A 14,025-nucleotide genomic window follows, 5' to 3' on the forward strand; every position below is an offset into this window, starting at 1 on the left:
GAGTACTCTCAGGCCACTGAGGGTCTATTCTTTCATCACTTGGGTCACTCCCTTATGTTTACTCATGGTTGGAACTGAAAGGTTACTGAAATTTAACTCAAATAAAACAAAAAGCCACGTCATTCTATAATTTCTGTTAATGTGCATTTCAGGTTTTGTTTACCTTTGAATCCACTGAGCTCTAAAAGAAAAAAAATCTGTATATAGGTTACCTTTTTAGATATGTTGCAAACTCTCCTGTAAAGTACTGCTGATAGAATGCAGAAATTCAATTAAAATGAGGATTATGTAACGTTAATCTTCCTAGGCTGAATCACAGAAACCAGGACCTCCACAAAGGGAAGAAATCTGACCATAATTTTGTGAATTATGACAGATGGACATCTATCAAGCTCACAGTAAGGTATTAAGTGTTAAACTCTGACATTTTACTCTGTACATGTGACCCTCTTGAAGTTAAATTAACACAGTATTTTGTTGTGCACAGGAATATGCTTTTAGTGAAAATTTGATATGTGGCATTTTAAAGTCCCTTTATGGATGATAAGAGATTAAAGTTTTGCCTCATTACCTCATTTAGTAAAACTTTGGTGCTTGTTAGGACAAGTACGTTCTCACACTTTACTGTTTCTGACTTCTGTCTTCTGCTCCCTGTTTAAGTTTTTGTTTGCATGTCAAATAACAATATAATTCACTCCCTTATCACAATCATAAGGTAACATTTGTCATAGTCATGTCACAGATATATCTTCCTGCCACCTGGCAATTCATCTTTGTCCCCTGTAGCAAGGCTGGATTAAGACCCCCTGTGGGCCCCTGGGTGCTGAAGCTCTAAAGCCCCACCCCCTCTCTCTCTGACACCTCTACAACTGACATTTCAACTGCCACCACACACACATACAGAAACACCTACATAAAAGGATTCAGTTAAACTGTCAAAGTGATAACAAGCTACTGGCTTCAGCACGAAAAAAAAAGTCACAAAAATCATTAAAATTTTGTTTAAGATTTGGTAATAAGGAGACAGTGGGGAAGAATGCACCAGACTTTGCTTCCAGTATAATTTGTACTAATACATTTGCTTCAGGCATATATATTGCTCCTGTTCTGTGGCCTCGCCTATTCCTGTGGAAGTGCAGAATATGAAATTTATGGAGAGTGCTGTCCAATGTGCACACCTGGTAAGTCACCATCTTTTATCAGAATAAAGCTTCTAATGCAGTAGATGTTGGCTTACAGGGGTAAAATGTGAAGGTGCTCTTTATTTTGTCATCATTGAAATGTCATTTCAAATGGGTACATTTTGGCTTTGTTTTGTGTATTTTTTTCTGATTAGGGACACGTGTTTATAAACACTGCACGGAGTACACTAGCACCTCCTGTATACCGTGCACTCAAAAATCATTCACCGATGGACCCAACGGTCTGTCTCATTGTTTGCCTTGCATAGTGTGTGAGCCAGGTGAGAAGATTCATTTTCAACTAATGTGTTCATTCATGACATGGCCATTTGCAACATGCTTGACTGTCTTTTTAATAATATATAAAAGATTTCTTACAGTAATTAAAATTCAATATGCTGTTTTGACTTGATGGTGAATAATGAACAGGTCTGTTACCGAAATACTCAAATAATGTGTCAATATGGGTCTTTATTCGCCGTTCCTCCACAGACTTGGGTTTAAAAACAGAGAGAGAGTGCACCCCCACCTCTGACACAGTGTGTGGGCCTCTGGATCACCACTACTGCACTAAGACTGATAATAAGGGGTGCAGCTTTGCGCAGAAACACACCATCTGCAGGCCTGGACAGTTCATCCTACTCAAAGGTTGGATTGTATTAATATCTTGAAGGGACAGTAGAGTTTTTAAAAATAGATTCCAGGGTTAGTGTATGTTTTTGATTGGTGGATGCCTCTACAATGTGGGTCACCCTGGGGAAGTAGATATATTTTTCACAATACTGGCAGATCACCAAAAACTTCTGTAGGCATCATATAGAGTATCCTTCATCGCAGACATAAGTTATCTGGGCCAATTAGGAACATACACTAAAACTGAAATAGTATCAAACAACTCCACAAAGTGAACTATTCTTTTTTTTATCTGTGTCTGTTTAGTAAGATTAACTCGCTTAACTGCACAGTCTATGTTTCTGATTTTTAATGTCTTGACATACCTTCCAATATATATTTGCACAGGAACAACATCGACTAATACCAAATGTGGATACTGTCCGGATAAAACTTTTTCAACTGAATCCTTTTCTGCATACTGCAAACCACACAGAGAGTAAGTTTCCTATGTTTATTCCCAAATAACATCATTTTCCAGATGAGTAAATCAGTCTGGGGTAAAGCAAAACCAAACAGATGAGTTGTTACTCATTATTATTTGTATTGATAAATATAACCTGAATGATTATTTGAGATTTGGACTTATATGTTTATTTTTTTGACAGTTGCCAGTCCTTGGGACTTCAGGAAATTACAGCAGGAACAAACACATCGGATAGTGAATGTGGACCAAGAAATATTCCTGTTTACATCATTATTGTGCCTGTGCTGCTTGTTTTAGCTGTTATTTTAGCAATCATTTTCATTTTAAGGAAGTTTCACCCTCTATTTGGTAAGTCTTTGAATTTTATTTTTAAGAAACTTGTAAATGGTTTGAATAGCAGTTTAAGGTTGGCTGTGCTACCCATATTTTGTGAATTGAAATCCTTGTATTTATACAAGATATAAGAGTTGTTAGCATATTAAATATTTAGCGTTTAATCAGGGAATTCAAAAAAGAAAAGTAATGTACCATATAGTACTCCATTGGTTTATTGGTGATATTCGATGTTAAAGAATTAAACAAGAAAATAAAAAAGGAAAGGTAATAATATAATGTTATATTTTGAAGTTATTAAAACAAATGCAATGTAGTTATCAAGTAATTAAATAATTAAGCATTATTTTCCTTTCAGGCAGCAGAAGGCAGAACGTGGTACGTGAGAAGCTTTTTATGTCATGCGCCTAACTTTTCAAATATCTTTCTAGAGCAGAATTTCATTTGCTATGAAGTTAATTTAATTAATTCAGATGTCACTCCTGGGGCTATGCAATGACCTCTACGCTTTTATGGTTAATACTGTATTTACTGAGTTAAAGTCTCCACTTTGCTAGGCAACAGATCTGACAGAGCGTGAAAGAATGAACAGCACAAACCAGCCACAGGATGAAGGTAAAGGAGCACATGACTTTATGGGGAAATAACAAAGACTGATAAAAATACTATTAGATGGGCTGTGTGCAGCTAGTACTGCCCCTGATACATGGAATTGTTCTGCTACGTTAAAACCATTTAGATTCTTTACATTTTAATGAGGGGTGGGCCCGGGTAATGTATTCTTTTACCGATTGAACACAATTACGAAGATGAATTTGCTTGAAGGATGTATTTGGTTTCACAAATTATTGGAAAGAATTAGAAAATGAATTTTTTCTGTGTAATCTCATCATATTGCTGCCAAAGTTTTCTATCCATAAATGTAAGCTGTTAAAAATTAAGCCCTATTTTTGTACCTTTATAAAGGAAGCAGAGTCCTACATTAGAACATTATCTACCTCATGCAGTAGTAAAGCTGTGAAAACTTTAAATTTGTGCTCCAAATTTAACACTCTTCTTTTCTTTCCCCCCCTCGGCCACACAGGTTGATGATAAGATATCTTCCTGCCTGGCTGACATCTCCACCTAGATGGCCAGCCACCATCTGAAGCTCAACCTCAACAAAACTGAGCTGCTCTTCTTCCCATGCAAGACCTCTTTACTACGTGAACTCTCAACCACGGTTGATGGCACCACAGTGATTGCTACTTGCAGGACATGATTCGGTCCTATGTCCCTGATCGACCACTCCGCTCTGCGGCAGCAGGGCACCTTGTAACCCCTCCCACTCGACCAAAGGGATCACAGAGCTTCTCCACCCTAGCTCCCCAGTGGTGGAACGAACTCCCTGTCCCTCTCCGAACCTCCCCCTCACTACCCATCTTCCACCGTGACCTGAAGACTCATCTCTTCAGACTATACCTAGACTAACCACCACTACGCTGTATATTTCCCTCTAAACCCCCCCCCCCCCTTTTTTTCATGACTCTTGTTACATGTTGCCCCATCCCAGCACTTTTTGGTAATTTGTATTTGCCCTAATTCTGTAGCTTATTCTTCTGCATAGTTGGTTTGCAGAGGTCTGAATAGTGTTCACTGTGTGAACTAAACTGTACAAAATAATTGTATCTTACTGAACCTGTGTTTAGCAGTTGTGTATGACCATGAAATGCACTTTTTGTAAGTCGCTTTGGATAAAAGCATCTGCCAAATAAATGTAATGTAATGTAACATACTAATATAATTTTAATATATGTACATATCTCTTTTTTTGATATAATTTTACTGCATAATTCTCATTTTGACTTTGTAACCCCTGGCGTTGTACATTTGTCTGTTCATTATTCCTTATTATTCTCATATTATTTTATATATGCTGTATTTTGTATTTCTCATGCTGAAGTTGAATTAAAAAAAAAAATGATGGCAAGGGTACACATGACTCGATGGGTATCATGAAGACTGATAAAAATACTATTATATGGGCTGGGTGAAGTTAGTACTGCAGCTGTCAGCTGTGTGCATGGAGTTGTTCTTACATGTTAAAACCATTTTGATTCTGTTTTCTTAACATATGCAAATTTTAATGAGTGGTGGGGGTATAGTTAATGTAATGTTAATTCAGTTAATTTCACCAATTAAATACCACAGTGAAGATCCATCCGTCAATTATCTAATGCGATTATTTCTGGCCAGGGTTGCAAGGAGGGCTGATCCCAGCATGTGGCAGGAATACACCCTGTTCTGGCTGCCAGTCCATCGCAGGACCCTCACACCATTCACTCACGCAGTCATGCCTAAAGGCAATTTATCACAATCTTCATGTCTTTGAACTATGGGAGGAAACTGTATCACAAGGAAACCCACAGCGAGAGAAAATGAGTCCACACAGAAAGGTGATCCTAATGACCCGGACAGTGCATTTTTTACTGATGTTGATTCAAAGGAGGAATCTTCCAGGTCTGAAATTAGACCTACAGTAAAAATGCACAGAATCCATGGTGTGAATACCGGGGAAGGTGATCTTCAAGAACGCATTAACGTTTACAGAAAACAGTTTGATTTAATTATTTTATTGAATTTTTAATAAGCACCGTCTATTGAGTTGCAGGCATTTTGGAGGATTTTGCCATCCCATAAATCCAAATTATTACTGTAAAAATTTGTGGATTCTATTGCATGAATACCTGGGAAGGTGTTGCTCAATAATATATTGGATTTGCTGAAAACAGTTTGTTTATCATCTCGTTATTCCAGATTCTTACATTAAAAATACACAAACACCTTTGCATGTGTAGCTGAGTTAATATTTTCAATTTATTTTGATATTTAATTTAATGTAATTGTGAGTGAACTTCTTCAAATTTAAGATTTATTCATACAGTGCCTTAAATGTGGCCATGGTTACTTTTGTTAGTACAGTAGAGTAGCTGTGTGCACATCCAACCAGTATTTAGCCAGGTGCAGGATAAAAGTACAAGATTAAAAGAAAATGGATATCCGCACACTGGATTACAGCTCCCAATACTTTATTGACTAAAAAAAAGCAAGGCAATGTTACAACCCAACAGGGTCTTCTACAGGGAAATGACCACATGACAGATAAAAAAGGTATATATAGGCAGTAAGCCAATGACATCACATCGACATCATTGTCAGCCAATTAAGTAGCCCATAGCACATTGGCCATTCGATAATATGGTATAAAAAAATTTTTTTAAGTAGTGCAAATACATACAATCATTTATTAATACCACAATAGAAAAATATATAGAGATACATAATAGAAAAAGTATCAAACGGCATACCAACAAACAACAAGTAAAACATGTTTTACATATCATTTAAGAATAATAGTTAGAAAACCTCATGGTATAATAAGCAGAAGACCAATTACAAGACGTTTCTTAGCCCCTGGCATACTAGGGCACTGGAAAAGAGGGCAAGAAAGAAAATCACAAAAAAGGTTTTATGTCAAATCCCTCATTTAGACCATTGGGGGACGTGGTATTGAGGAAATAGATCCAGAAGGTTTCATGTTTAAGAAGCCTTTTTTCAAGATCACCTCCCCTATGAGGCTTCTCCACTTTTTCCACGCCAACATATCTCAATGCACAGACATTATGACGCTCCCAGGCCTGCTGCATTCTGCAGAAAAATGCTGGCTAATCACTAAACCAGCCACCAAGTGAGCTGACAACTTAAAAGAAACACGCAGCTTGCAAAACGTGCAAACTCAAATGTGAAACAATACAAGACTACTTATATAACTTATAAGGGGGTGACATAGCTCAGGAGGTAATACCGATTGTCTGGCAGTCGGAGGGTTGCTGGTTCAAACCCCGCCCTGGGCATGTCGAAGTGTCCTTGAGCAAGACACCTAACCCCTAACTGCTCTGGCGAATGAGAGGCATCAATTGTAAAGCGCTTTGGATAAAAGCGCTATATAAATGCAGTCAATTTACCATTTACCATAAGAATCAGAGAAAAGAAAAAAGGTATTAACAGTTTTAATTGGATTCCTGACAGCAGCTAGCTACAAACAAGTTTCACAGTTCACTTCACCACGTCTGTGCTGCATGTGCGAAGAAGTAGCGTGGTTTGGCGGTAATGTAAAGGAGCAGCACTGACTAAGCACACCTACACCTTCAAAATAGCCAATAAGAAAGCAGTGAATTTTTTGATGACCAATGATAAAATTACAGAAAACTATGGACGCTAAAAATAACTATAACGGTGATTTTTTCTGAGTTTTCATTGGATGGGAAGATGATTCCTCTGGGTGGGCAAGGCCCACTAACGAAATGGATAGCGAGACAAGTAGCTGTTCTTTAGACTACAGCTCGCAGCAAACTTTGGTCTGTGATTTAGGCGTGGCTACTTTCGAATACAGATTCCAAGGAGAAATTGGTTCTCGACGTGCTCGTGAGTGAAGTAAGGCTTACATTCTGTCTGATTACTTATGAGAAAATGTCAGGAATAATTATATTATAAAATTGTTATTTTTTTAACACCACCTTCAAACGCAGACTGAAGACTCATCTCTTCAGGCTGCACCTCTCCCCACCCCTCCCTAGCCTATAGTTTAGCTCACTGTACCTAGTTAGGATAATATGATTATGTTAGTGTATCTGGCAGGATTGTTTTTGTCTGATTAGGTGTGATTAGATGTGATTCCAGTGCTAGTTTGTACTTGGTAGGATTCTTGTTTGCTGAACAGCTTACTCTACAGGGTTGGAGTCCTGATCGATGTGGTCACTTCTGGCACTACGATCATTACTTCACTCTAGTGTTTCTTTTGCACCTCTACATCGTGAACCAATGCACTTGTTGTACGTCGCTCTGGATAAGAGCGTCTGCTAAATGCCTGTAATGTAATGTAATGTAACACCAGTTAAACGCTTAGAACGATTAAAATATGCTCTGTTCTGTTCGCTAATGACAATTGTTTTATAGTCTGTAGGTCTACGCTATCTCGGCAAAAGTTATTTACTGTAGGACAGAATTTTTAATTATAATTTTGTTATTTATTAGACCATGAAATCGTGTATATTCATGGTTGTAAGTATATTAGAAGTAAACAAGAGCACGCGGGGAATTCCCAGTCAGCTTTCGCTTTCGTGTTCATTTCCGCTGTGTATAAGTACAAACAAAATACACAACTAAAAAGTTACTCTGTTATCACTTTTTAAACCTTTCATAGCTTCATGAGTTGTTCCAAAATCCAAGTAACATGACCAATATATAGACCGCTCACGTTGTATTGTTTCTGCATGGTTCGTAAATTAGAATTTATTTCCCGAACTGAGGAGTTCAGGACTTTTCGCGATATAATAAAAATGTTGTGAACGGGAGTACTCTCAGGCCACCGAGGGTCCATTCTGTCATCACTTGGGTCACTCCCTTATGTTTGCCCATGGTTGGAACTGGAAGGTTACTGAAATTTAACTCAAATAAAACAAAAAGCCACGTCATTCTATAATTTCTGTTAATGTGCATTTCAGGTTTTGTTTACCTAAAGTACTGCTGATAGAATGCAGAAATTCAATTAAAATGAGGATTATGTAACGTTAATCTTCCTAGGCTGAATCACAGAAACCAGGACCAGGAAGAAATCTGACCATAATTTTGTGAATTACGACAGATGGACATCTATCAAGCTCACGGTAAAGTAGTAAGTGTTAAACTCTGCATTTTACTCTGTATATGTGACTCTCTTGGAGTTAAATTTTAACACGGTCTATTTTATTGTGCACAGGAATATGCTTTCAATATGTGGCATTTTTAAGTCCCTTTAGGGATGGTAAGAGATTAATGTTTTGCCTCATTACCTTATTTAGTACAGCTTTGGTGCTTGTTAGGACAAGTACATTCTCATTCTTTGCTGTTTCTGACTTCTGCTTCCTGTTTCAGTTTTTGTTTGAATGTCAAATTATATAATTCACTCTCTTATCACGATCCTAAGGTAACATTTGTCATAGTCATGTTACAGATACATCTTCCTGCCACCTGCCAATTCGTTTTTGTAGCAAGGCTGGATTAAGACCCCCTGTGGGCCCCTGGGTGCTGAAGCTCTAAAGCTCCCCACCCTCTCTCTCTCACACCTCTACCAGTGACATTTCAACTGCCACCACACACATACAGAAACACATACAAAAAATTATTCAGTTAAACTGTCAAACTGCAAAACTTTTCAAGTAGTGTTAATGGCGGGATAGCAAGCTACTGGCTTCAGTACAAAAAAAGTCACAAAAATCATTAAAATTTCGGTTAAGATTGGCTAATAAGGAGACAGTGGAGGAGAATGCACCAGACTTTGCTTCCAGTGTAATTTGTACTATTACATATGCTTCAGGCATATCTATTGCTCCTGTTCTGTGGCCTCGCCTATTCCTGTGGAAGTGCAGAATATGAAATTAATGGAAAGTGCTGTCCAATGTGCACACCTGGTAAGTCACCATCTTTTATCAGAATAAAGCTTCTAATGCAGTAGATTTTGGCCTGCATGGGTTTAAACATGCTCTTCATTTTGCTGCCATTGAAATGTGATTTCAACGAATACATTTTAACTTTGTTTTGTGATTGTTTTTCCCCATTAGGGACACATGTTTATAAACACTGCACTGAATTTGCTAATACCTCATGTGTACCGTGCACTCAAAAATCATTCATCGCCGTGCCCACCGGTCTGTCTCATTGTTTGTCTTGTACAGTGTGTGAGCCAGGTGAGAAAAGATTCATATTCAACTAATGTGTTCATTCATGACATGGCCATTTGCAACATGCTTGACTGTCTTTTTAATAATCTATAAAAGATTTCTTACAGTAATTAAAATTCAATATGCTGTTTTGACTTGATGGTGAATAATGAACAGGTCTGTTACTGAAATACTCAAATAATGTTTTTGTATGGATCTTTATTCGCCGTTCCTCCACAGACTTGGGTTTAAAAACAGAGAGAGAGTGCACCCCCACCTCTGACACAGTGTGTGGGCCTCTGGATCACCACTACTGCACTAAGACTGATAATAAGGGGTGCAGCTTTGCGCATAAACACACCATCTGCAGGCCTGGACAGTTCATCCTACACAACGGTTGGATTGCATTAATATCTTGAAGGGACAGTTGAGTTTTTTTTTTTTAATATTTGAGGGTTAGTGTATGTTTTTGATTGGCGGATGCCCCTACAACAGCCATTGTGAAGCTAGTGGGTCACCCAGAGGAAGTAGATACATTTCTCACAATACTGGGAGATCACCAAAAACTTCTGTAGGTATATAAAATATTCTTCATCACAGACATAAGTTGTCTGGGCCAATCGGGAAACATACGCTAAGACTGAAATAGTATCAAAAAACTCCACAAAGTGAACTATCCCTTTTTTATCCGTGTCTGTTTAGTAAAATTAACTCACTTAACTGCACAGTCTACATTTCTGAAAACTTCTTTTGAGATTTTTTATGTCTTGACATACCTTCCCGTATATATTTTCACAGGAACAACATCGACTAATACCGAATGTGGATACTGTCCTGATAAAACTTTTTCAAATAAATCCTTTTCTGCATACTGCAGACCACACACAGAGTAAGTTTCCTGTATGTATTCCCAAATAACATAATTTTCCAGATAGTAAATCAGTCTGGGGTAATGCAAAACCCAACAAGAGTTGTTACTCTTTGTTATTTGTGTATTAATACTAAATATAACCCTGAGGTTTATTTGATATTTGACTTTTATTATATTTATTTTTGCGACAGTTGCCAGTCCTTGGGACTTCCAGAAATTACTGCAGGAACAAACTCATCGGACAGTGAATGTGGACCAAGAAATATTCCTGTTTCCATCGTTATTGTGACTGTGCTAGTTGTATTAGTATCAGTTGTCATATTTACAATCATTTTAATTTTAAAGCATCGCTCTTTATGTGGTAAGACTTTAAAATTTTTAAAAATTTTCAATAAATATGGAAAGGGTAGTGCTGTTTAAATATCAGTTTAAAGTCGGCTGAGTTACCTGTATTTTGGAAATAGAAATCCTCATATTTATACAAGGCATAAAGAATTTAACAGGAACATCAAAAAGGAAAAGTTAATCATTAACCAGTATTTTTCTGTCAGGGAGGAGTAAACAGTACGTGGTACGTGAGAAACGAGCAGATAGAGAAAGAAAAAATATTATAGAACTGTCACAAGATGCAGGTAAGAGAGCGTATGATAAATAACAATTTGAATTTTATTTTTAATAAACACGTGAAAGGGAAATGTAGTTTAAATAGTTTAAAGTTGGCTGTGTTACCTGTTTTCTGTGAACAGAAATCCTCATGTTTATACTAGCGGTATGAGTGGCTAGCATGTTTGATATTAAAGAATTAAACACGAAATTCAAAAAAAGCAAAGTCATGTAATGTTAAATTTTTTAAATTATTCAGAAATATGTTGTCATCAAGTAATTCATTCACCATTATTTTGCTTTCAGGGAGGAGAAAGCAGAATATGGTAGGTGAGAAACTGTACACATATTGTGCCTAATTTTTGAAATACCTTTCAAGATCAGAGGTTCATTTTCTATTGGTTTAGTTCATATAATTAATTCTGCAAGCACTCCTGGGGTTATGAAATGACCTCTACACTATTATGGTTAATACTGTATTTACTGAGATAAAATCTCCACTTTTCTAGGACACAGATCAGGCAGAAAGAGAAAGAATGAGCAGGATAGACCAGCTGCAGGTTGAAGGTAAGGGAGCACATTACTATGGGGGAAATGATAAAAACTGATAAAAATACGGTTAGATGGGATGTGTGCAGCTAGTACTGCCCCTGATACATGGGCTTGTTATGATATGTTAAAACCATTTCGATTCTGTACATTGTAATGAGGGGTGGGCACAGTTAATGTATTCTTTTACCAATTGAACCCAATTATGAAGATGAATTCTATAAGGAAAAAACACGTTGGACTGTGAATGTGCACCAAGATATTCTCTTAGTTACTGTGCTGCTTGTATTAGAAGTATCAGATGTCATTTTAAGAACCATTTTCATTTTAAGTAAGTTTCCTCATTTGCCTCACTTTTTAAAGGTTATTTGAATAAAAATGTAAAGGGTGATGCTGTTAAAATAGCAGTTTTTAATGTGAACAGAAATCTTCATATTTATACAAGCGATATATGTGGTTAGCATATTAAACAATTAAATAAGAAAATCAAAAAAGGAAAAGTAATGTAATTGTACATTTTAAGTTATTCAGAAAAATGTATATGTTGTTATCTAGCAATTACGTAATTCACCATTATTTTGGCAGAACATGGTATGTGAGAAACGTTTCACATTTTATGCGCCTAATTTTTCAAATACGTTTAAAGAACAGACTTATATTTTTTATAAAGTTAGTTAATTAACTCTGGAGTCTCTCTTGCTGTTATGAAATGACGTCTATACTTTTATGATTAATACTGTATTTACTGAGATGAAGTCTCCACTTCACTACGAAACAGGAAGTGATGATGAACAGGATAGAACAGCTGTAGGATGATGGTAAGGGTACACATGACTCGATGGGGGAAATTATGAAGACTGATAAAAATAATATTATATGGGCGGGGTGCAGTTAGTACTGCAGCTGTCACAGCTGTCTACTGTGTGCATGGAGTTGTTCTTGCATGTTAAAACCATTTTGATTCTGTTTTCTTAACATATGCACATTTTAATGAGGGATGAGGGTTCAGTTGCAATGCATTCTTTCACCAATGAAATACCACAATGAAGATCCATCCATCCATTATCTAATGCGATTATTGCTGGCCAGGGTTGCAGGGAGGGCTGGAGCCGATCCCAGCATGTGGGCAAGAGTCAGGAATACACCCTGGACCGGCTGCCAATCCATCGCAGGACCCTCACACCATTCACTCACGCAATCATGCCTAAAGGCAATTTATCACAATCTTCATGTCTTTGAACTATGGGAGGAAACCGTTTCACAAGGAAACCCACGGCGACATGGAGAGAAAATGAGTCCACACAGAAAGGTGATCCTAATTGTGAATGATTGATTTAATACATCTAGTATATTTTTTCTGTCTCTCAGATACACTATAACATACAATATGTGTTATAAAAGAAGTACTTTTTATCCAACCCCGAGTTTGCATGACTTCTGTAGAATGGTCCAAATCAAATACACAATATAAATGTGTCTGTTACAAAAACTTGCAAAATAACTGAAATTGTTGCACTTGTTAAATTCAGGCAAAGCCGAATAGTTGTTCCACTGACCTGTGTTGAGGTAAATAAGCCTTAACTAGATGAACCAAGAGATAGCTTTCTCTTCATTTTTGTTTGACTTTTGATGGTTCAAGCGATGGTCCTGTCCCGCCTGGACTACTGCAACTCACTGCTGGCTGGTCTGCCAGCATCTGCCATCAGACCCCTGCAGCTCATCCAGAATGCTGCAGCGCGTCTGGTCTACAACCTCCCCAGACATTCCCATGTCACCCCCCTGCTCACTGACCTCCACTGGCTGCCTGTTATGGCTCGCATCAAATTTAAGACCTTGGTGCTTGCATACCAGGCAGCTAAGGGGTCAGCACCAGGATACATCCAGAGGATCAGACCCTACACACCAGCCAGACCTCTCCATTCTGCCACCTCTGGACATTTGGCACCTCCCCCTCTTCGTGTCTGCATTTCCCACTCGTGTCTGCTGTCTGTCCTGGCCCCTCGCTGGTGTAATAACCTCCCTGTGGTGGTCAGAACAGCAGAGAATCTGACTACCTTCAAATGCAGACTAAAGACTCATCTCTTCAGACTGCACCTCTCCCCACCCCTCCCTAGCCTATAGTTTAGCTCAATGTACCTAGTTAGGCGAATGCGATCACGTTAGTTTTTATTTGGCAGGATTGTTTTTGTCTGATTCTGATTAGGCAAATGTGATTTCAGTGCTAGTTTGTACTTGGCAGGATTGTTTGTTTGTTTGCTGAACAGGTTACCCTACAGGGTTGGAGTCCTGATCTATGTGGTCACTTCTGGCACGACGATCTTTACTTCACTCTAGTGTTTTTCTGCACCTCTGCACCTTGAACTAATGCACTTGTTGTAAGTCGCTCTGGATAAGAGCGTCTGCTAAATGCCTGTAATGTAATATAATGTAAATACGCAGTGCGAGTTCTACAGTGAAACAAGTAGCCTGCCGTAAAACAGTCTGATCAGTTCTTGGAGGTAGTGTCAGTAAATACTGTACATGAAGCATAATTTATTTACTTAAATTTTGTTACCATATGCACCAAAATGGGTGGTGTGTCAAAATGATGTATAAAACGTTTGTGCTTCCTTATTTTGAAAAATATGAATTTATGGCACATCAGATGTACAG

General features: G+C 37.8%; 1 protein-coding gene across 14 annotated transcripts in view; it reads left to right on the forward strand.

Moving 5' to 3' along the window:
• LOC118207564 (tumor necrosis factor receptor superfamily member 14-like) overlaps positions 1 to 14,025 on the forward strand; it is a 135,103-nt gene that overhangs the window by 88,418 nt on the left and 32,660 nt on the right. The window contains exons 4-12 of one of the 14 annotated variants that reach the window (XM_035381269.1): positions 9,252 to 9,377; positions 9,591 to 9,746; positions 10,149 to 10,239; positions 10,413 to 10,582; positions 10,773 to 10,853; positions 11,131 to 11,150; positions 11,334 to 11,391; positions 12,145 to 12,191; positions 12,463 to 12,571. The exons of 4 other annotated variants lie outside the window; for them this stretch is intronic. In XM_035381269.1, the coding sequence (XP_035237160.1) occupies positions 9,252 to 9,377; positions 9,591 to 9,746; positions 10,149 to 10,239; positions 10,413 to 10,582; positions 10,773 to 10,853; positions 11,131 to 11,150; positions 11,334 to 11,391; positions 12,145 to 12,158 (716 nt within the window). In that variant the 3' untranslated portion in view covers positions 12,159 to 12,191; positions 12,463 to 12,571. Of the gene's footprint in view, positions 1 to 307; positions 404 to 516; positions 544 to 1,087; positions 1,182 to 1,336; positions 1,463 to 1,673; positions 1,830 to 2,201; positions 2,293 to 2,461; positions 2,941 to 8,580; positions 9,102 to 9,251; positions 9,378 to 9,590; positions 9,747 to 10,148; positions 10,240 to 10,412; positions 10,583 to 10,772; positions 10,854 to 11,130; positions 11,155 to 11,333; positions 11,392 to 12,144; positions 12,192 to 12,462; positions 12,792 to 14,025 lie in introns of those variants that run through there. 9 more of the 14 variants (XM_035381270.1, XM_035381268.1, XM_035381271.1 and 6 more) reach the window with 9 other exon arrangements.

Source organism: Anguilla anguilla, chromosome 11 (genome assembly GCF_013347855.1).
Source record: "Anguilla anguilla isolate fAngAng1 chromosome 11, fAngAng1.pri, whole genome shotgun sequence".
Taxonomy (NCBI): domain Eukaryota; kingdom Metazoa; phylum Chordata; class Actinopteri; order Anguilliformes; family Anguillidae; genus Anguilla; species Anguilla anguilla.